Here is a 22,739-nt window from a genome sequence, read left to right as displayed (position 1 = left end):
CACTAAATATGTATTTTTTTAATCATAATTCATAATATTTGTTAGTCCACCATTTGGTAGAGTGGTCCCTTAGTAATCAATTAATATGAGTAGAGTCCTCACTAAACTTTGATTTGATTTAAATAAATAGACAAAAATGGCACTTTCAAGTTTCAAGCCATTGTTTTCATACTTTCGTATGATTTTAGGTCTTGACGTCTGATATTTATATTGAGTTTTATTAATTTGATCGATGTATTATAAATGATTCATTTTCAGACTAGATCTTTGAACAATTTTTTTTTCATTTCTAGAACTCGAACTCCAAACAGTTGGTTAAAAATGAATAAATTTCAACCATTCCATCATAACTCACGTTAGTTGTTTTTACGTCTGGTTCAAGTAAAAGAGTTTGTGTCTGCAGGGACGGAGCCACCTTGTAAGAAGGGGGTTCATTCGAATCTCCTTCGGCGGAAAATTATATTATTTATACATAGTTAAAATAATTTTATATGTATATATAGTAGATGTCGAACCCCATTCGACTAGTTTATGTGTCTATTTCTACAGATTTTGAATCCCTTTATTGAAAATTCTGGCTCCGCCTCTGTGTGTCTGCATAATATCTGAAAAGCCAACTATATATATTCACGTGTATGCTTCTTTTTTGATATGGACATATATCATATATATTCACGTGTATGCTTCTTTTTTGATGTCGACTTATTTAAAGAACAAAATACAAAAGGGATCTTCAATTATTAGAAAATGTCCAAAAAAAAAGAAAAGGAAAATTACAAGATACAACATCTAACATGTCGTTTAAATTTGTTCGAAAGATAAATTAAGTGGGTGAATGTTATAAATTAGGTTGAGTTATATTATTAGGGGCAAAGTTCTTTTAATACTATCCGTTGATGTGTTCCTTTGTTAGTTATAAAAATAAATTTTGTTTGGACGTATAATGAAATGAATATATTTAGTTCGAAAATATAATTACAGTTATATTTCAACGATTTTCAATAGTACAAGAATATATTTGACCCTTTTTCGTCGTTGAAGTGTACCATTAGTCTTAATGGTATCGTTAATTGATAGAATATTCCTCTATTAATGCCACTTGTCACTATCTTTGTACGAGTTCAGGTAGAGGCAGAAAATATCAGATCCTTTCATAAAGCAACTTTTTCTTCTAACATTCTCACCATTTTCCTCCAAATCTCCGCCATTGACGATCAGCTCAGACCTTCGTTTTTTCGTCTATTTAAGCATAAACTGTAACAATGACAGACGTAACTGATGATATAGCAGAGGAAATCTCGTTTCAAGGATTTGATGATGATTGTAGGTTGCTTCAAAGCCTTCTTAATGATGTTCTTCATAGAGAAGTTGGTCCAAAATTCATGGAAAAAGTTGAACGAACTCGTGTCCTTGCTCAGGTTTGTTCTCGGAACGATTTTGTTTATTTTGTATTAGGACTATAAACACATTGAACTACTGTTGATTTTCCCCCTTTTTTTTGGTTGATCATTTATCATGTGGATGGAATGGACGATTTTCTATTTTATTTATGTGAAAGATCTGTTTCCTGCATGCTTTGATTGTTAGGTTTAATGGATTTGTGTTTTCTCTGTTTGTGTTTTACTTTTTTGTACATGCATGTGCTCAAAATCATGTTGATTTAGTGATTGATGTTGTTTGATGCGTCTGTTTTTATGTGTTCTGAGCTAGAGATGATTCTTGTTGAATGATTTTTTTATGTGTAGACTGATGAGGAAATTTTTAGTATGTGTAATTGATTTGTTGAAATTCCTTTTGATCTATATATGTTGCTCGGATTCTTCAAAAATGTGAACGGGTGCATGTGGATACTCCAAAAGTAGTGTGTTTTTGTAGAATCTGATAAGTGCGGCATCGGAAGGGAAGGGTCCACACAACTTAGCTTTTAATACCAGCATTAGAAAAATTAATATAATGCAGAAGTTTGCTGAATTTTGGGTATAATCTTTGAACATGTCTTTGTGATGTCACAATGAATTGGTTTCTTTGTTCAAAAAGGGCAGTGGTAAGTGAAGAATTTACTACTTATAGTATATGGTTGTGCTAATTGGAAGATTTTTTTCTTTCCATCTTTAGGGTGCCTGTAACATGAGAATGGCGGGAATTGAGGATACGGCAGAGCTTCTTGAGAAACAACTGGCATCAGAGTTGTCAAAAATGACGTTAGAGGAGGCGCTTGATCTTGCCCGTACGTTTAGCCATTATCTTAATTTAATGGGAATTGCAGAAACACATCATAGGTGAGTAGCCCCTCATTTCTCTCTGCTCAGCTAATTCATTTACTAGCAAGCGCTTTATGGGTTGCTTATCGCAGTTATAGTAGTAAGGGTAGTAATTCTGAATGTTGAATTGGCTCGGTGAAAGATTTAAGTGCTTGAGTTTCGCCTTTCAATAGGCAGGTATAGAACCACTTAAATGTATTTGATAACTGACTCATGTTTGTAGAGTTCGCAAGACGCGAGGAGTAGCACAATTGTCAAAATCTTGTGATGACATTTTCAATCACCTCTTACAGAGTGGTGTTCCCCCAGATCAGCTTTATGATACTGTTTGCAAGCAGGTTTGTTCTAATCATCCAATTTATCAGTTTACTACATGTGGAAGTGTTTTGATCAGGCGTTTCTTTTTTATTTAAGAAAATTTTCTTCTTACGCAGGCGGTTGAGATTGTTCTCACTGCACATCCCACACAAATAAACCGCCGTACATTACAATACAAACACATCAGAATTGCAGTGAGTTTTCTTTCCCAGAACGTTTTCCGGAAAAGAGTACAGTTGTATATTTGATCAAACCTTCTTTGACTACTGTTTCCCTGTTAATCTTGTGTAGCACCTTTTGGAATATAATGACAGGCCTGACCTTGGGATTGAAGACAGAGAGATGCTGATTGAAGATCTGGTGGGTGCCATTGCATGTTGTGGGTATTAAAGCCACATATTGAACAACTTCACTGATCCAAAAAACTTGTGGTTATTGTAGGTCAGAGAGATGACATCTATATGGCAAACAGATGAGCTCAGGCGACACAAACCTACTCCAGTTGATGAAGCTAGGGCTGGTATTTTTTTGAGATTTGTACAAATTCTGATTTCGACACCTTTTCATTCCAGAAAGACAACAAGTTAAAATCTTTCAGGTTTACATATTGTGGAACAGACACTGTGGAAAGCTGTGCCCCATTATTTACATCGAGTCAGCAATGCTTTAAAAAAGGTTTTGTGTAATATGATTTTTGACACAGTTGTAACGAAGGTATACAATATGTTATAATTGGTTCTGCCTCCTCCTTTTAGCATACTGGAAGGCCTCTACCATTGACTTGCACGCCGATAAGATTTGGATCTTGGATGGGGGGCGATCGAGATGGAAATCCAAATGTCACAGCAAAGGTTACATTTAATATACACTTACATGTAAAAGACTTAGTGTTGTATATCCAAACTAAGTTGAATCGTTATACTCTGGTGAATATGGAGTTTGCATACATTACTTTTTCTGTGTTCAAGATCCAGTATAAATAAAACCTGTCACAGTAAAGTCTTGCTTCCACTTGGGTAATGTTTCTTTTCTCACAAACATTGATGAAACTTCCTAGTATAAGTTCAGTAAACAATCATAGGAAAAAAATAAAATTTTGCTCAGCACATACTTGACGAGAAGCAGAGTTCTTTTTTGCTGCATTCCATTGTTTGTGTAAGCAAAGCCATCACTTGTACTGATGCCGTAACTTCCACCTATAAAATTAACATATACTTTTGTCATTTCAGGTCACAAAAGATGTCTCTCTTCTGTCCAGGTGGATGGCTATTGATCTTTATGTACGAGAAGTAGATAGCCTAAGATTTGAACTTTCCATGACTCAATGCAGTGAAAGATTTGCAAGATTGGCACATGAAATCTTAGAAAAAGGTTTGTCATCTCAAAATTCTTTTGGAAATTTGCTCAGTGGGTCATCCTCTTCTTGGCCGGTGGTAAATTTTTGGCTTTGGTTTGCAACTATATGTTTAGGCCAATGAGTGACAAATGAATCTGGTAATTTTAATCAATCAGCTATCCAAATATTATTTAACATGATTCAGATCATCAAGATGCTAAGGTACCTGATGGTACTCTTTTTTCTTCTTTCTTTTTAAAGTCTAAGTAAAAATTTCAAACGTTCCCTGTTGGTGGATCTCTTTTTCTTTATCTTTTCTTCACCAAAAGTGTGCTACAAAACAGAAGCACTGTTTAGCATGGAAACTATTTTATTCCTATTCTTTTGATAACCGAGAAATCCCTGAGGGCTAGTGACACATGGTTTGAAACTCGGTGGATACTATGTTAGTTCTATGGTTTAGAGGTTGGCCGTTATTTGCTAGTCATGTTTTTGAAGATGCTAATCTTACTGTAGAACTTGTATGTCTCATTCAAATGTTCAATTATTATGCATGGTTATCAATCCAGAAATTTTTCCTTCGTAAGGGATGTATTATGACTCTCAAACTTAGCCCTATGCCAGATAGAATATATTCTAGCTTATTATTTACAGCAGATGGAGGCCTTTTCACTTATCTATTCATCTTGTTTTTATGACATTCTCAAGCAGTTAGGCCATCTCGGTTAAGATCTATTACTGAATTAGAATCCAGGTTTCTATGTTTTCTGATGGTCTCTCGGAATACTGTCCAGGAAATTCTTCTGACAATCACTTTGATTCGTGGAATCACTCCTCAAATTGGAGTCAATCAAAACATCAAGGACAACATGCTCCTCCTTTCCCTACACAGCTTCCTACCAGAGCTGATCTGCCCTCTTGCACAGGTAGTGCATATTCATTATCCATTTTATTTATACTGACAACTTCAGCTTATATCATCTAATACAGTAATGCCTTCAAAATGCTAGAATTCTTCGTTTCAGCTCGGTTATTATTATTATTATTATTGCATTCTTAAGTTAATATACCGTCCTTCCCATTTTATGTGATGTTGCTTGACTGTCCACATAATTTTAGAAAGAAAGAATCACTTTTGAGACTTGTGGTTTATAACAAGCCATATATATGTGTATGACTATTAAATAATCTCATTAAGATTAAAATGGGAAGTTTGAAGTTAACTTGTTCCTAAACATATAAAGTTATTATGGGACAAATAAAAAGGGAAAGTGCATCATATATACTCCATGTTGCGTTAAATTTTCTCTAGCTTTCTCGTTATTTTTCTTTCGCTGTACTAAATTGGTAACCTTTTTGTTGATTTCCTTGATTGTCAAATAGGGTTTGTGAAATCACGAACATATAACTATCAAGTTTATTTTTTTCCGTGCCTTCAAGATGCTTCACGTTTTTGGGTCAATGAATTGGAATTTTGGATATCTCTAATCTAGTAGGAGTGACATAGAAAAATGTCCAATATCTGTAAAAGCAGATACCATAATATGTTTATTGTTGTAATTCATCATCGATGCTCAATGCTGTAAACTGACATTTGTTGTTTATCATGATTTCTGAAGTTCAATTTGCTGCTTTTTCTGTATCTTTCTCTCTTAAGTTGTTTTTCAGTATAAAATCAATGTTAACTAGTTACTGATAAACATAACAAATGATCTTTCACAGCATGCAGTGATGTTGAGTCCCACTATCCTAGACTGGCTCTTCCCGGGACAGGTGTCATACCACTCAAAAATCAGGTTAAGCTGGTTATGTAATTTCATTACAGTTGTCATTCTTGTCTGTCTATGCTCCTCTATCTTCAGAAATCAGTTGTTCCTCATTGTTTCTTACTCCAGAAAAATACTCTGTTTCTCGTGCATTATAAATCTTTACAGGATGGTCGGACTACTTCAAAAGTGGGTCCCCTTGATGGTGATTCTAGTAAAAATACTGAAAAGGCGTACGGAAATGGAAATATAACACCACGGTCTGCTTCATTAAGCTCTAGTCAGCTTCTCCAAAGGAAACTTTTTGCTGAGACCCAGGTCGGAAGGGCCAGCTTCCAAAAGCTAATGGAACCAAGCTCATCACATAAACCTGGAATTGCGCCTTATAGAATTGTCCTTGGGGATGTAAAAGAAAAGGTATCCTCTTTGTTCCTACAACACTAGTCAGATATGCTCTCTTGCTCAGACAACAAAGCTTTTATTGGAATTTGATACGTGGAAACTTAAGAATGATAGGTATGCTTTCCTTGAGGACTTTCTCCAGTACATTTCTCCACAATATGGTAGATGATGGTTCTGTTTTGATGGTATGGTACTGAAAAGATTTCAAAAGATGTCAAATCTAACAAATCTTTCTTCTTTGATACCCAAAATTTCTTTGTAAAATACAATGTATTTCAACAACCAGAACTTTATATTTAATTGCATGAAGAGAGTACAATTACAACTGTTCATTATTGTTATTCATCTTTTCTAAGTTAAATCTCGTGAAAACAATGTGCTTGTGCTTGTTTGGATTTGGTTTTGGAAGGGTGGGTTTGTGTGTTAGAAGAATTGTTTTTCTGAGTAGTAGGCCTTTGATTCCTTTCTGTTACTGAAAAAAAACAAAGTCAAAGCTGCTATTCCTGCACACAAAATATGTTGCTGTTTGTTATTACTTGTGTGCACATATGTAAGTCTAAGAATGAAAATGTGGAAACTACTCAGGGTTCTTCAGAGTGGGAATTTCCACCCCGGTAGTCATTTTGATAATTTGGTTTGCCAGATGGATCTTAGTCGCTTAGAGTTAATATATGGTTGATGAATGAACTTTTAGTTGTAATGAAGTAGTGCCTGAGTACCACCACTTCCAACTACTGGCCCGAGTTCTAGTTTTTCTTTTTTTGTTAAGCAAGAAATTGGTTGGTAGATATGAGAATAATAAATCAAAATTGATTTGACACACATTAGTTGGATTTTATAATTTGTGGAGGTAGTTTTCTGAGATATGTGTCAAAAACACACTTAAGCTATTTCATTTTTTTGAGTTTCATACCCAAACTATTGACAATGAGTTTCATACCTAAACTATCACTTATTAGTTTGAGAAACACACTCCTCTCTTTTATTACACTCTCTTCATGGTGTGTGTACTACACTCTCTCTTTTAATTAAAAAAAGTGTCACATCACACTCCACATGGACAAAACATTCCATATTGACAAAAATTAAATAAATTATTATTATTAGTTAAAACTAAATATTAAATAATTATTATCCCAAAAAAGCAATATTTATTGTAAAATATTTTCTTACCCCACTTCATTACTTCCTCTCACCGTACAGCCCCCCCCCCCCCCCCCCCAAATAATAATTAAGATATTATTTTTTTTAAAAAAAATAAAATAATTCTATCCCACTCCACCTAACCCCCGTTTCCAAATTTTTTTCTCGTTTTGTGTTAGACATACATATTTTTTTAGGAAAGTATATTTTACTTGCCACCGCAAAGACTTTTTAAAATAAAAATTTTATTTATGTTATATTTGGTACACAAGTAGAAAAAAATTTCTAAAAAAATATGCACATATATAACACAAGACGGAAAAATGTAAAAAACTAAAAATAAATTAGGAGTGGAGGGTTAAATAGGGTGGAATAGAATAAAATAATACAATATCAATTTTTTTGGGGAATGAGTGGGTGGTTTTGGGGGGGGGGGGGAGGAGGTGATGGAGTGAGGTAAGAAAAATAATTTAAATTTTAGTTTTTAAAAATATTTTTTTGGGAATAGTAATACTTTAATCTTTAATTTTTAATTAATATGAATAGTTTATTAGTTAATTTTTGTCAAAGTGGAGTATTTTATCCATGTAGAATACCATATGTCAAGGTTTTTTCCAAAAAAAGAGTGTATTACACACACTTGAGACGTGTTTCTCAAACTAATAAGTGATAGTTTAGGTATGAAACTCAAAAAAAGAGAATAGTTTAGGTGTGTTTTTGAAACTTATCTCTTTTCTTAACCAAATAAGATGTGAATTCCTGTCATGATAAAGGACAAGCTTGTATCCTCTAAGTTCAGTTTACTTGTGTATACTATGTGCAAGTAGGTGTTTGTTCCCTTGCATATTTGTTTGGATAAACTCAACTTTCTGATGTTTGAGGAGTTGAGGATAGGCTAATATCCTTTATCATAGCTACTGGCTAATGTGATAGTTTGATGATGTTTGAGAAACTACAGAAAATAAAATGCTATTTTCTAAAAATAATTTTGTGCTTTGTGGTAATAGCATATAACAGTCCTATTTCCAAATGCTTTTGTATACTGTTGTAGTGGTATTGTGTTGAAGTATGTATTAATACAGCTAATATGTCACTAAAATGAGGTACTTAGTTTGATCTTAGACTAAGAAGATTATAGGCAGATTTCAGGATGTGTCTATAGTTGATGGAATATGTCTTGTAAAATTATAAAGGGGAATACTGCTTATACATTAGAGGCATATTGGGTGGGCAGTTTTTTTCTTTCTTGAAGTGTAGTAACTCCATTTGATGAATAATTGGTGGGATGAAAATTGATTGATTAATTCACAACGAGGAATTATATCAATGTAGCAATTTCTTTTCTCCATGTTCCATATGGAACAATCCTAAGTTTGGAAGTTCTTATAGGCCTTAAAATTGAATGCCCAACTAATGTTTTTGGACTACCATAGTGTTTGATGATGGTAATCTTTTTTAAATTCAGCTCCTCAAGTCACGGAAGCGGCTGGAGCTTCTTCTTGAAGATCTTCCATGTGACCATGATCCTATGGATTATTATGAAACATCAGACCAGCTTTTGGAACCACTGCTTTTGTGCTATGACTCGCTGGTACTAGTCAATCCTCTTTGCTTTCGTAATCCATTTATGTACCTTCTAATTATTATTTAAGATTTCTGAAGAAAAAACTGTTAATACTCATGGACAACTCCTAGTTCTCAAAAATGTAAATATTGGGTGCGTTGCAGCAATCATGTGGGTCTGGGGTTCTAGCTGATGGCCGGCTTGCTGACCTAATCAGGCGGGTTTCTACATTTGGGATGGTCTTAATGAAGCTTGACCTTCGTCAGGTATATGTTTTTTCATGTTATTGATGAGTTTTAATGAAACACATGCTTATATCAAGCCAATGAATCAGGAATCTGGTAGGCACTCTGAGGCACTTGATGCAATCACAAAATACTTGGACATGGGTACATATAGTGAGTGGGATGAAGAACAAAAGCTGGACTTTCTGATCAAAGAGCTAAAGGGGAAAAGGCCTTTGGTTCCTCCTACTATAGAGGTAAGATAATGTACTCTGAATTCACAGAATTTAAATAATTTTTTGGAAACAAAAATCATATAATCAACAAGATGAAAGGAAGAAGAGTCAAGTCCTCTGAATTCACAGAATTTTCTTAAGGAAATTATTCCCCTCAAGTACCTGAGGTCATGGAATATATCCTCCCAAGATAAAATGACTCACGACAAACAAATAGTGGTACCTCAAATTTGTTGTCCAGTGAACAACTCAATAGCTTGTAATCACACTTGAAGTATTTGGAAAAGAAGAAACTTTTTTCTTACTATGTAGTGTTTTTCTTCTTGTAAACTTGTTTCAAAAACTTTTTGTCAATATTTGAGAAAGATTCAGATATTTATAGCCTATAGGTGAGCACAATGATTCATGCATGATATGTGAAAAGGTAGCCTAGAAATACGAAAGGTTGCATTCATCTGTCATGAGTATTCATGAACGGAATAACTTCATTCATACTTGCAACACTTTCACATTTTTAATTCACAAATCTTTATTCTATGTACCATTATCCATTCACACATTATACAATGAACCCAACAATGAGTACCTTAGTTTTACCACTTGAGTTGAAGTGTATTCATGTTGCAATTTAATTAGCTTCCTAAGTCTGTGGCCTGAGTTCCTTTATTAGATTACTGGTTCCTATTCTTCGTCTTGGACCTGAATGTTTTTTTAAAAAATCTTTCTATTATAGGTTCCGCCTGATGTCAAAGAAGTATTAGACACGTTCAAAGTAGCAGCTGAATTAGGAAGCGATTCACTTGGAGCTTATGTTATTTCCATGGCTTCAAATGTATGATCAATATTCACATGGTGTACACATAGGCTACCTTTGGCAGTGGTGGAATGGTTCAGCTAAATCTGCACAAAGGATATCTGATATCAAGTTTTGGGCTACTTGTTTCCATTATCTATTATATACTAACATTTTGATGCATCTTCATTTGGCAGGCCAGTGACGTCCTAGCCGTAGAGCTTTTACAGAAGGATGCACGCCTTGCTGTTGCTGGGGAACTAGGCAGGCCTTGTCCTGGTGGAACGTAAGACTGATATCTCTTTGGTTGCAGATGCAATAACAGAACTTTCTTCATGAGCTTACCCAAAAACTAATGTGCATTTGGATGTCTGGCTGTGCAATAAATATTCAGAATTAATATGACCTATATTCATGCAGTAGGGCTAATGTTAAGCCAATGAATTGTCTTTTCAGTGATCATCTTTTTTGGTACTTATAAAATTTCCATCTCATGGAAGGTGGTAATTTTTGAATTCTTATTCTTTAGCTGCATTCAGACAAGTTCACATGCCTACAGGGCAATCTCTTTTCCCCTTGATGATTAAGTATAATCTTTATGTTCTCCCTTACTTTCTTGCATTGTAGGATTAATGTTTATCTGTAGCTGGTTTCAGGGGTTTTCCTGTTGTGGTTCATAGAAAATTGTTTGATCTGGTTCCAAGGGAATCAAATTTATTGTGGAGTGCTAAATCAACAGAATTATGTTCATATATATTAGGTATCGAATCAGACCTAGGAAGGGCGACGGATCCCAGTTTCCAGACAAATGCTATTGGCATACTCTAAATTTACTTATGCATCCATGAGTGTGGAGTCCAATCTTTTTTTTTCATTGTCTGGTTTCATATAAGACATCTTTGCTAGATAAATATCTAAGTACCTAGTAACATATCTGCACTGAAACCAGTTGAGATGAGTTGTAAAATTAACATTGTTGCTCACACAGCCAGACCATTTAAAGGGAATATACCAATTGAAAAGAGGTAATGCTTCTATGATTATGAAAATAATGCTAAATGTTTCATGTATTGCAACAGACTGCGGGTGGTTCCTCTGTTTGAGACCGTGAAAGACTTGAGAGAAGCTGGCTCAGTGATTAGAAGACTACTATCAATTGATTGGTATAGGGACCACGTCATAAAGAACCACAATGGGCATCAGGAGGTATTTATGCCACGATGCATTAGGCTATCTAAAAAAGTTTCACTTTTGGGCTTAAGCTCATGGTTAGTATGCACAGGTTATGGTTGGTTATTCTGATTCTGGAAAAGATGCTGGCCGGTTCACTGCTGCGTGGGAGCTTTACAAAGCTCAAGAAGATGTTGTAGCTGCATGTAATGAATATGGAATAAAAATCACTCTGTTCCATGGACGCGGTGGAAGCATTGGTCGTGGTGGTGGTCCTACATACCTTGCAATTCAATCCCAGCCACCTGGCTCTGTTATGGTTTGTTTTCAGTTAAACTGTCTTGAAGCTCCTAATACATGCTATGTACCTGAAGATTTGTTTTAATTATATCATGGGTGCATTGATGTCAGATCAGGTTGTTCATAACCATATAATTTCAGTCACCATGTGGTAGTAACTGGCTACTCCATCTTAATGTCAAAGTAAGGAGAGTGTATTTGGATGGGAATTGGTTTTACTAAAGGTATCTTATATTTCCATAAATGAACCAGGAGAGAAAGCCGGACATGTATGTGTTCATCAACCTATTAAGAATTTATCGAACTTCTCTGGACAAAACATTCTAGTCTGAATTGCTACAAACTTCCTCCCTGCCTGTCTTGCTTCCTCTTCGTCTAAGACTTCCTTTTAATTTCTCATCTGACCACTCACAATCTGCTCTCTAAATTATCATGCATAACAAAATTTGATTAGATTCAAAAATATGGTCCCAATCAATGGACATTAGTTTGCTTATTCTTAAACTAAGGGTTTGCTCTTTAAATATTAGAACAGTTTGAGAATGATAAGTAATACTCTGCTTTGCTATCAGAAAAGCCTTAATATCACCTCTTATCATGCACTAAGAAGTCTTTTTAATTTATTGCTGAAATTATCAGGGTTCTCTTAGATCTACCGAACAAGGAGAAATGGTGCAGGCAAAATTTGGATTACCCCAAATGGCTGTTCGGCAGCTAGAGATATACACTACAGCTGTTCTACTTGCTACTTTACGTCCCCCACAGCCTCCAAGGGAACAAAAATGGCGTAATCTGATGGATGACATATCAAATTTGAGCTGCAGGAGTTATAGAAGCACAGTATATGAAAACCCTGAGTTCCTTACTTACTTCAATGAAGCAACACCTCAGGCTGAGCTAGGATTTCTCAACATTGGTAGCCGTCCAACAAGGAGAAAGAGTTCAGGTGGAATCGGTCAACTCCGTGCAATTCCATGGATATTTGCATGGACCCAAACAAGATTTGTCCTCCCTGCATGGCTTGGAGTTGGAGCAGGCTTGAAAGGTGTTTGTGACAAGGGACATACGGAAGACTTACGAGCAATGTACAGAGAATGGCCCTTCTTCCAGTCCACTGTTGATCTTATAGAGATGGTTTTAGGGAAAGCAGACATTCCTATAGCCAAGCATTATGATGATGTTCTAGTGTCTGAATCACGAAGGGGACTCGGTGCAGAAATGCGGAGGGAGCTCTTGACAACAGGAAACTATGTCCTACAGGTTACTGGTCATGAGAAGCTATCAGCAAACAACCGTAGCTTGCGGAGGTTAATCGAGAGCAGGCTTCCATATCTGAACCCAATGAATATACTGCAGGTGGAGATATTAAAGAGGTTGAGACGCGATGAAGATAACCATAAGCTTAGAGATGCATTGCTCATTACTATAAACGGTATTGCAGCCGGGATGAGGAACACTGGCTAAAGGCCAACAAGTTCAGGTATGATGTACACTTATAAATAAAATGTAGATGAAATTAGAGCTTATCCTTCTATAACCTATCAGTAGTTTTGATTTTCTTCACGTACTTCTCTATGGTATATTTTGTGATTAAGCATTTGAACGATCAAACATCGAATGCAATTTCCTTTCTTTTTGTTTATTACATATGATTTACGAATGGAGGTTACACACACTGCTTGGTGTATCTACTTGTTTTACATATCCCATAACTCATACCTGTCATACTGTGGTAAGTGGAGAATATGGTTCATCTTCTAAGAGGAAACATTCATAAAATGCAAGGTGTTTCCCTCTAATATGAATGGAATATAATATAATCTCATGTCCAAATCACAATACATCATATGTACTATGGTACCATTTTTGGCTTTTCCTTTTAAGCATATAATATAGGATTCTATATGTTCTTTAAAGAAGTTTCTACCTCCAACAAATATGAGTGAGGTTCAATCATCTTTTACAAAATCAATGTATAATTGAGAAACTTTCAAAGTTGCATAAAAATCTTTTCATTTTGGTAAAAATGGTGCTGTCCAGCTTTTTTTTGCCAGTCTTTGCTTAAGCTATGTACAATAACGGAGCCAAAATTTTCATTAAGTAGATTCAAAATATGAAGAAGTAAACATAATTAATATAATGTTTACTCCTTTTAATGACCACCTTGTATTTGAAATTCACTGGCTCAATTAATTTGTATTCCCAATGTGTAGAATCCATAAAAGAAAGAACTCCATATAAAGAATTTCTATATATTCTTAGAACTCGAATCCGTGACCTTTGATTATGATAGCCACCTAAGGATGATATTTTCTCCTTGTATTCTTCCAAGTCATTAGGGTTGTGGGAAGTCATTTCATTTCCTTTGTTGAATTCTTGTTTGTGACCCCAACAGGCAATTAACTTTCCACCATTCAGTCATTCACTTTATGACAAAAGAAAGAAATTATGGAGAAAACGAGATGCACAATTTTGTAACTTTGTATCTTAAATGGTCACAATGATCATCATGAAAATCTCATTATTTATACCACAAGTTCTTATTACAAACCTCGTTATAAATCAAAATCATATGGAACTAAAAGTTCTTTTGACATATGTACTATACCTTAAGGGCTCAGTTGAAGAATAAGTTATTTCAGGATTAGTTATTTCGGGATTGTTATTCTATCCTCAATGTGGGATAAAATAATACTGTAATAATCTTGGAATAAGTCATGATCTTGCGATTTTATGCCAATCAAATATGGGATAAGCTCATCCTAAAATTATAATAATTGAATCAACTTTGAACTGAAAAGACCAACATGGACTGTAGTAGGATAGTTGAGATTCCTTCATCCTTAATTAATGGTCTTAGGTTTGAGTCCCCTAAAATGGAAACAATTTTGTTAGAAATGTCGTCGTCTCTAGAAATGAGCTTTGTAATGCGCGAATTCAAATTTAGTCGAATGTCTCAATCAGATACCAAGCACTATATAGGAAACGATCAAAAAACCTTTAAATTGAAAAGACATTGATGGGGATGCAAATATAGTAGTGTCCATAAATAAGGACACATTACTTGCAACTATCTAGCTAGCTGCAGGCATTATATGATAAGATGTTAGTGTGTGTAGTGTCCATAGTCTCCTCATTCATAACCTTGAAAGTGTACACATTTCATGTCCACAAGTTAATTACGATCGAGTTTGGGAAAATTCAGTAACTATGATCCAAACTTTGTATCTCGATTAAGAAATTCACTTAATATATTATATCTATCCCAAATACAATTATTGTCATGTCCTATGATTCAGAACCCATCGTGATACCAAAATTAACGGAGAGCTAGTTGACGAGAACGTGTCAAGGAGAATCCTGACAAATTACTTCGAAGTTGGCAAGCTTTTGATAAAAAGAGTGTATATGACCGTACTTTAGACAAATCTCACATCGAAAAGGAATATAAAATGAAGTGCTAATTGAATACTACAAGAAATGTGTATTGTGGCGACTCCAAAAAGTCGCCGCAAATAAGAATGTTCTTTCTAATCCTTGTTCTTTTAGCTATTTGTTAATTGGGTCTGGATCCCAATCAACTTTTGTGAAGGCCTTCCAGTTCTACTGCTTCTTCTCGATCCAATAACTAATTATGTGACATCTATATAGATATCAAACCCGATACATTTGGTCAAGGACAAAATCTTACTACTTTAATACTATATTTAAAAAGATTCTACATCTATGGGTGTCAATTTATAAGATCAACTCAACACCTTATCGGGAATGTCAGAATAAATATATAAAAATATACATATTACTAAAAAAAAAAAAAAAATCTTTTGGCATTTACTTTAGAGTCAAACATGTGTAATTTAGTGTGAATGATAACATACAATTAAGTTATAGTGGACGTGATTATATTTATTTAATTAAGGACCTAATTATTAAGTCTTTGCCCTTAGCGATAAAATCCATCATTTAAGTATGGATTATGAACCAACATTACTTGAAAAGCATGTTAGGGTCAACTAGCACTATGAGAAGCACTTTAAAAAAAAAAAAAAAGTGTAATTTATACACACTATACAGTGTAATATTTTTTTAATTACTGAAAACTTAATGATTACAAGCTTGCAGCTAACTATTCATAATATGAGACATTAATTACTTAAAGAAATGGTAATAATAATGTGATGCCCTTAGGAAGGGTGAGCTGATTAGAACGAGTTAAGTAGGACTGACAGACTTTTAGACCGATAAATTTTTAAAGATGAACTTAAAGCAAATTTACCATCGAAGAGAAAAAAAAGAAGAAAAGGAATAAAAAGTATAACTCAAATTAAATTCATATGAAATACTCACGTCTTTAGGCTCTATATTTATTAGACCAAAAAATAAATTTATATGTATCTAAAGTTTAAACGAACAATATGTGTCATAAATTTAAACTTTGCAAACAAATTAGCTTAAGATAAAGCTAGTTGTATAAAATTGTATTTTACATATGTTACTGATTACATTAGATATAATTAATAATAGCATGAAAATGACAACCCACCAAAGGAGACCTTAGAGATCGAGTAGTCAAAACAAGATGCCCCTCCGTATATTTTTATTTGTTCAATTTAAATTTTGCATGCCTATTAAAACATAATATAATTATCTCAATATCTATATTAAGATATTTAGTCTTAAATCTTGAAAAATAAATTTTAAAATAACTAATCAATACTAAAAATCATTAAATTATGAAAGAATATTTTTTCTATTCATAGGCTAGAAAAAGTAAAAGAATCTTAATTTGCCACGTTAACGTTGGACAAATTTTGCAAAGCTCATAATTCAACATATGTCACATTTTTTTATAAAAAAAAAAAAATCACTTTCTTGTACCTTTTGTTTTTCTCCCTATAATATAATTCAAGTCTGCAAGTTTCAACAATATGTGTCCATTTGTCTAAAGAAAAATCATTTTAAGAAAGTAAATTTTATTCTAGTTAAAAATAATAGGAGTACTGTATATTTACTTGAAACAAAATTGTTTTAAAAAGTTAATTTATATGATTAAAGTGTAGGTTTACTAATAAATACATAAATTTTACTCCCTCTGTCCCATTTTATGTGCCAACATTTGACCGGGCACGGAGTTTAAGAAATAAATGAAGACTTTGAAATGTTTACCAAATTGCCCTTTAAAAAGTAGACTCACTTTTCTCTCTCCTCATAAATGTTTTGGAGTATTATTTTAAGATTAAGTGGTATCAACAAGGGTAAAAGAGGAATTGTACCATTAAATACTTATCATATAAGGAAATGTGACATTCTTTTTGGGACTGACCAAAAAGGAAATGGTGCCACATAAAATGGGACGGAAGGAGTATATATATATAGTGGCTGAGTCAGGATTTTCAATAAGGGGGTTCGAAATCTGAAGAAGTAAACACACGAGTTAGTCGAAGGGGGTTCGACATCTACTATAGATATCTAAAAAATAATTTGAGGAAATTTCGCATATAGCCACTCAAAAATAGCCTTATTATGCTCCATAGCTATAGTTTGATAATTACAATTCGTAGCTACATGTTATAGGGAGGAGAGAGGCGAGCGAGATTGGGAGAGAGAGGAGAGAGGGCAGAGAGTGGGAGAGATGTGAATTGTATATGTATATCGGTTAGATAATTGTATATTATACATATGTATTTGTATATATGGCAAGCGGGATTGAGAAAGGGAGGAGAGAGGTGAGCGAGATTGGGAGAGGGAGGAGAGAGGCCAATAATTTGCATCTCATTTGTATAATTTGTGGCTATGTTTGTATAATTCGCTTGTTTTTGTATATTGAGTAATATAAAGTCTAAAATTATACAAATATGATAAAACTTGAAATAACGAATTGATACAAATATAAACATATGAACTTTAAACAATTATACAAATTACATTATATAAATTATATTATACAAAATCTGAAAACTACATGTTTATACAAACTTTAAAAAGTTATACACAAAAAGATTGAATAATGTATATGGTGACAAAACTAAAAAACCAAAGCAAATCATCCTCATATACAAATATAAATCATCGTATACAAATACAAATCAAACGAAGAATTGCTTATTGCTAATTATACAAATGTGGCGAATTATACAAACGTGGTTGATTATACAACTCGAAGTCAGCACACATAATTAATGGTTAATGTTAGTCATGAGTGATAATTATAGCAAACTATAGCTATGATGAGTAATTAATTAGTATAAATTTGCTTAACCGCGTAATTTTTCTAAATAATTTTAACCATGTATAAGTAGTACATTTTACTTATAGCTAAATATTTCTCCTATCGTGTACGCCAGGACATAAGGTAGCATTAATTTATGCAGTTTTTTAATAGAATAAATATTCTCTAAAGAGTATTTGTCACAAAATACACAAAGTAAAATGAATTAAATGATGCCATTTAAACGAATAATAATTATATTGATTCCACCCTTAAAAGTATATATGGTTCATTCCTATTACGACACTTTTTTTTCATCAAACATTTTTTATTTTGTTATAGATATCTACCACAATTATATCTTAAAATTTAAATTAATCTTTCTTTATATAAAATAGGCAAAAAAACAAATATAGTGCAAAGCCTTTTTTTCCTACTTTTACTTAATAAGAGGTTGAATTTCTCTATATTAAGTAATAGAATCAAGCTTTCGGACCAATAATTAATTAGCCAAATTATATCTTGAATCTTGTGCTGTCCCCCTCCAAAAGATGAAAAATTAATAAACTATAGGTTACTTTTTTCCCGGTGTTCAATATTCGTATCGACTGCTCTGAATTTGCATTATGTAGTGCTCTTCGTTCGAGAGTAAAGCATTCTCTATCAAGATTTTTTTTCATATCCAGAGCTCGAATAAGAGACCTCTGATTAAGAGGAACAATCACATCCATTGTATCACGTCCTTTGGTGGGTATACGTTTTTATTTTAATAATGCGTGAATTTAAGAGTTTTGTCATAAAGAAATAAGAATCATATTCTTATTCTAAATTAAGTACGGAATCATATAATGCCAATCAAATATTCACATCAAGTTGTGACACGAAAAGAAGATATATATTAGTGCTCTTTTAAATTTATTTAGAGTCAAAAGCACCTAGAATAGAGAGTATGACCAAATAGATAAGGGGAAAAAAAGAGCATAATGTGGAAAAGCTTAGAAACCAAGCATTTTAACACTTGGTTTATTGAGAGATATGCTTGAATTTTTATTTTTTTTCGTTTCGTATTTGATATTTGTATTAGAATTTAATTATATTGAATTCGTGTAAAAAAATAAATTAAAGATACGTGATTAAAACACTTTTTAACATTGTATATATAATAAGGCTCGAGCCGGAAATCTTTACTTAAAATTAATGAAAGAGTACTCCATCATCACTCTATCACAATTCTTATTATTACTCCCTTTAAACCACTTTATTTGTCACGTTTTCAAATTACACCTCCCTTAAAAAGAAATATAAGATTACTTAAAAGATATACAAAATAACCATTGATAATAGGGATTGTTTGGTTTGAAATCAGAATATTCCAAAATTAAAATTTTGAAATTAAAATTTAGATAACTTAACCTCTCTTTTATATGAGTTAAGTTATCCAGATTATAATCCTAAGCTTAATATCAATTTCAGCTACCCATGTTTTCAATCAAACATAAAATAAATTTAAATCGAAATAACTCATCTAATCTCTCGATCCTAATGCTCCTTGATTAAAATCCAATTATAAAACCCTATCAAGCTCTTGCATTGTATTTCCAACACTTGTAAAGTATTGAAAAACAAAATTGGAATTTTATAAAGTTCTAACATTGGAAGATGGAGGTCACTACATGGTACTATAGTAACACAGTTGAAAAGGCACAAGAGAATATATATATATATATATATATATATATTTTATTTTATTTTATTTTTTTTAAAAAAGACTATGAAATATAATATTTGGGTATTTTCTACTTTTTTATCTTTTTAACTAAAGAGTGTGAAACAACCTTGAGCATCTTTACACGTATGGATTCAAAACATAATTTTTTGTAAAAAAAAAATTCCTTTTTAAAATGATTGAAGAGTGAATCTAATATACCACCAACAAATACGGTGCATCGGGTGAAACTACTCTTTTAAATTAAAAGTCTCGAGTTCAATCAATAAATATATTTTTTTATAAAAAGCACTTTTCTCTGAATTGAGTCATACGCGATACAAATCCAAATTAATTGAGCTTTAATATGAGTATCGGACACCTTGTTAAGTAGTGTGTCAAGAGTAAAAGAGGAGAAGCTTAACATGCTTATGGAACGATAGATAATAGGTGATTTGCACAAATAGTATCTTTTAATGTAATTATTTAATTTGTGACAAAAGAAGGTGCATAAATAACAATTTACTATTGTTCTCATTTTATTTTTCATTATCATTGTCCTTTTTATTATCATTCTTTAGGCTATAAAATATCACAATTCTTAAAATAATATTTTTACTATCAGCATTATACTACAATTAATTTATTATCATCTTCTTTTCTTTAGAGACTATGACCTATATCCTCCTCCGTGTTTTACTCGTTTTTAATAAATATATACACATTAGAATCATGCCAAAAATCCATAATTTATCATAAGTTAACTTTTGCTATATTAAAAAAAAAAAAAAAAAAAAACTAAACAGATTATGTGAAAGAGAATGAGTACAAAAGTCAAAAATAAAAATAATAGATGGGCCAGGACACTATATATTTCTTTTTAAAAAAATTACTCAATCAATGAAGAATAAATGTATTTTTAAATAAATATTTCATAGTTTTGATTCATGAATCGTTATATTTTTTCTCGTTGAAACTTTAAATTTTACTACTATTCTCTTCCTGTTATATTATTTGGTCTTTGTCAATCTGATACATTCCTTAAAAAAATTTAATAAGAAGTTTATTTTACTTAACTAACAATTTAATGATGCTTTAGAACTCTAAATTTAACTAATACTACTTTATGTCGTTATTTAATAGAGTACTAAGGACAGTATGTAAAAAAAGTCTCTTGATCAGTAGTCAAAATTAATGCACAAGAAAATGAAACTGAGGGAGTATCTCTAATTTATTTTAAGAACTATATTCCCTCAAATATGAAGTAACAATAACAATTTAACATAAATTATAGGTAATTAAAAAGTAAAATGGTAAATACTTGAGAAAATTTATGATTATTCACAAAGAAAGGATCAAAAGTGCACATTACAAGTAATTGAAAACTAAAAGTACTTAGTCAGATAAAAAAAATTGCAATTAATCCTATAATTTATAATTAACTCAACACCAGAAAAAATAAAAATGAAAAAGCTTAGCAGTTCAGTTGATTAACTACTGAACTTTCACCTATTTAGTAAGATTTCATTTCCCCACCTTATAATCATCTATCTCATTTCCCTTTCCCTTCTCCTTAATTTAAAATAAAAATAAACCGAATACACTATACCAAAAATGATGTTTAGCAGTAATTAATTAACGGTAATAACTTAATTTTCACTAAATATGTATTTTTTAGTGAAATTAGCACTCTTTGTGTATATTCCTAAGGCCTACAACGACATTGGATCCAATGACAATTAATTAATGCTGATAAAGATTTTAGCACTCTTTGTTAATGTGTATATTTATTATCGCTAAAAGTTGTTTCTGTTATAGAGATATAGTTTATTTTCACGTCTTTTCTTGATTTCCCTTTCTCCAACTTTATAACCTAATCTTTATTGCCTAAATTAGTGTGTAAAAATGAAAAGGGATCAAGTAACAGCAAACTAGATTGAGATTCTCATATGAAAAAAAGCAAAGGAAGGGTTCTTTTTACAAAAAGCAAGACACTTCAATCTCATCCACTATCTTCCATATTGAATGAAAATTTGCCACACAAAAAGACATCACTAGCTTTTCCCCCTTAATAACTCTTTAAAGGAGATAGCAAAGCTACCTCATCGGTAGGCGAACTCAGAATTTGAAGTCAAGGGGTACATCACCAATGATTATTACATATTAGTTGAAAACCTTGCTGAATATGAAGTCGTCTAACAAATATTTTATCTTTCGATGTGAAATTTTTTAAAGTGAATTTAGAATTAATTAATCGAACTTCAATGCGAATATCGGACATCAGAGAATGAGAAAAGCATGTGTAGAGTCTACAAGAAAGAACAATAACCGCAACAAAATAGTGTGATAATTGAAATACAATACACAACATATGACCAGAACTACAAGAGTACAACTAGTACTATAACAAACACTAATAAGTCTAAGCCCTCACAAGGCAAGACAACACTCTATTCCTACTAACCTTCTATATATCCTAATAATATGTGATGTTTACTCTTTCCTATTTAGAATCATGTCCTCAGTAAATGAATGTTGTTGGTTCTAGTTTAATATCTTGAGCCCATTTTAATATATGATTCAAATTATACATATTTATATTGAAAAAGAAGTTATACTATCAAAATAATTTCAACTTTTTATAGGAATTATAGTACATTGCTTGCTTGCTCTATATTTTATGGTTATCATATAATATTTGCTACAAGCAATTGAAAGATAAGTTAACATAATATTTGATAAAATTTGACTTTATTTTTCATTGTAACTAGGCAATTTGTAATTTGATTTCATTTATCTAACTTTTTTGCTTTTACTTAAAAAGAGAAAATAAAGTAAGAAAACGAAAAGCCAAAACTTCTAGCAGACAATGACATTTTTTTTATTTTCCATTTGGTGTTCGGGTCGGATCTGCATTGGAGTCCCGATTAAATTCGAATCGCGCACATGGACTCATTCAAATGTGGCGCTCCCAACAAAATTTTCTCCATACACAAGTTTTGAATTCGGAAAGCCGAAATTTTTGAATAAGAGTGAAACAATCTCACCACTGCACACAACAATGACATTTTATAAATTAAAGAAAGATCTAACAAAAAGCAGAAATCATTTGATGAGCAACATAATCTTCTTTTGACCTTTTCTTTTTCTTTTTCTTCTTTTTCCTATAATATTTTTTGCTAAAAGAAAAAATAATTGTTGAAGGAAGGGAGGTGGCCTACTGTAATTGGTTGGAAGATTATGTGGACCCCATTAGCATAATCTATTTGTCGTCCTACCTAAATATATTTTGTTCTTCAAGTTTAAACGGTCA

The 22,739-nt window shown here is 32.5% G+C and overlaps 1 protein-coding gene across 1 annotated transcript; it reads left to right on the top strand.

Moving 5' to 3' along the window:
• Nucleotides 1–1,169: 1,169 nt before the first annotated feature.
• Nucleotides 1,170–13,155, top strand: LOC125828127 (phosphoenolpyruvate carboxylase 4). The gene is made up of 20 exons (XM_049507433.1): nt 1,170–1,418; nt 2,116–2,279; nt 2,485–2,599; nt 2,696–2,773; nt 2,871–2,939; nt 3,021–3,099; nt 3,178–3,254; nt 3,335–3,430; nt 3,809–3,950; nt 4,710–4,841; nt 5,638–5,711; nt 5,850–6,098; nt 8,692–8,817; nt 8,955–9,056; nt 9,125–9,271; nt 9,984–10,082; nt 10,241–10,329; nt 11,123–11,249; nt 11,326–11,532; nt 12,153–13,155. Exons 1-20 carry the CDS (start codon nt 1,263–1,265, stop codon nt 12,975–12,977), a joined length of 3,153 nt encoding a protein of 1,050 aa, XP_049363390.1. The 5' UTR covers nt 1,170–1,262; the 3' UTR covers nt 12,978–13,155.
• Nucleotides 13,156–22,739: the final 9,584 nt, after the last annotated feature.

The sequence above is a fragment of the Solanum verrucosum genome, unplaced genomic scaffold (genome assembly GCF_900185275.1).
Source record: "Solanum verrucosum unplaced genomic scaffold, falcon-dt-bn FXZP01000053.1, whole genome shotgun sequence".
Classification (NCBI taxonomy): Eukaryota; Viridiplantae; Streptophyta; class Magnoliopsida; order Solanales; family Solanaceae; genus Solanum; species Solanum verrucosum.
This window is presented reverse-complemented; position numbering and strand designations above follow the sequence as displayed.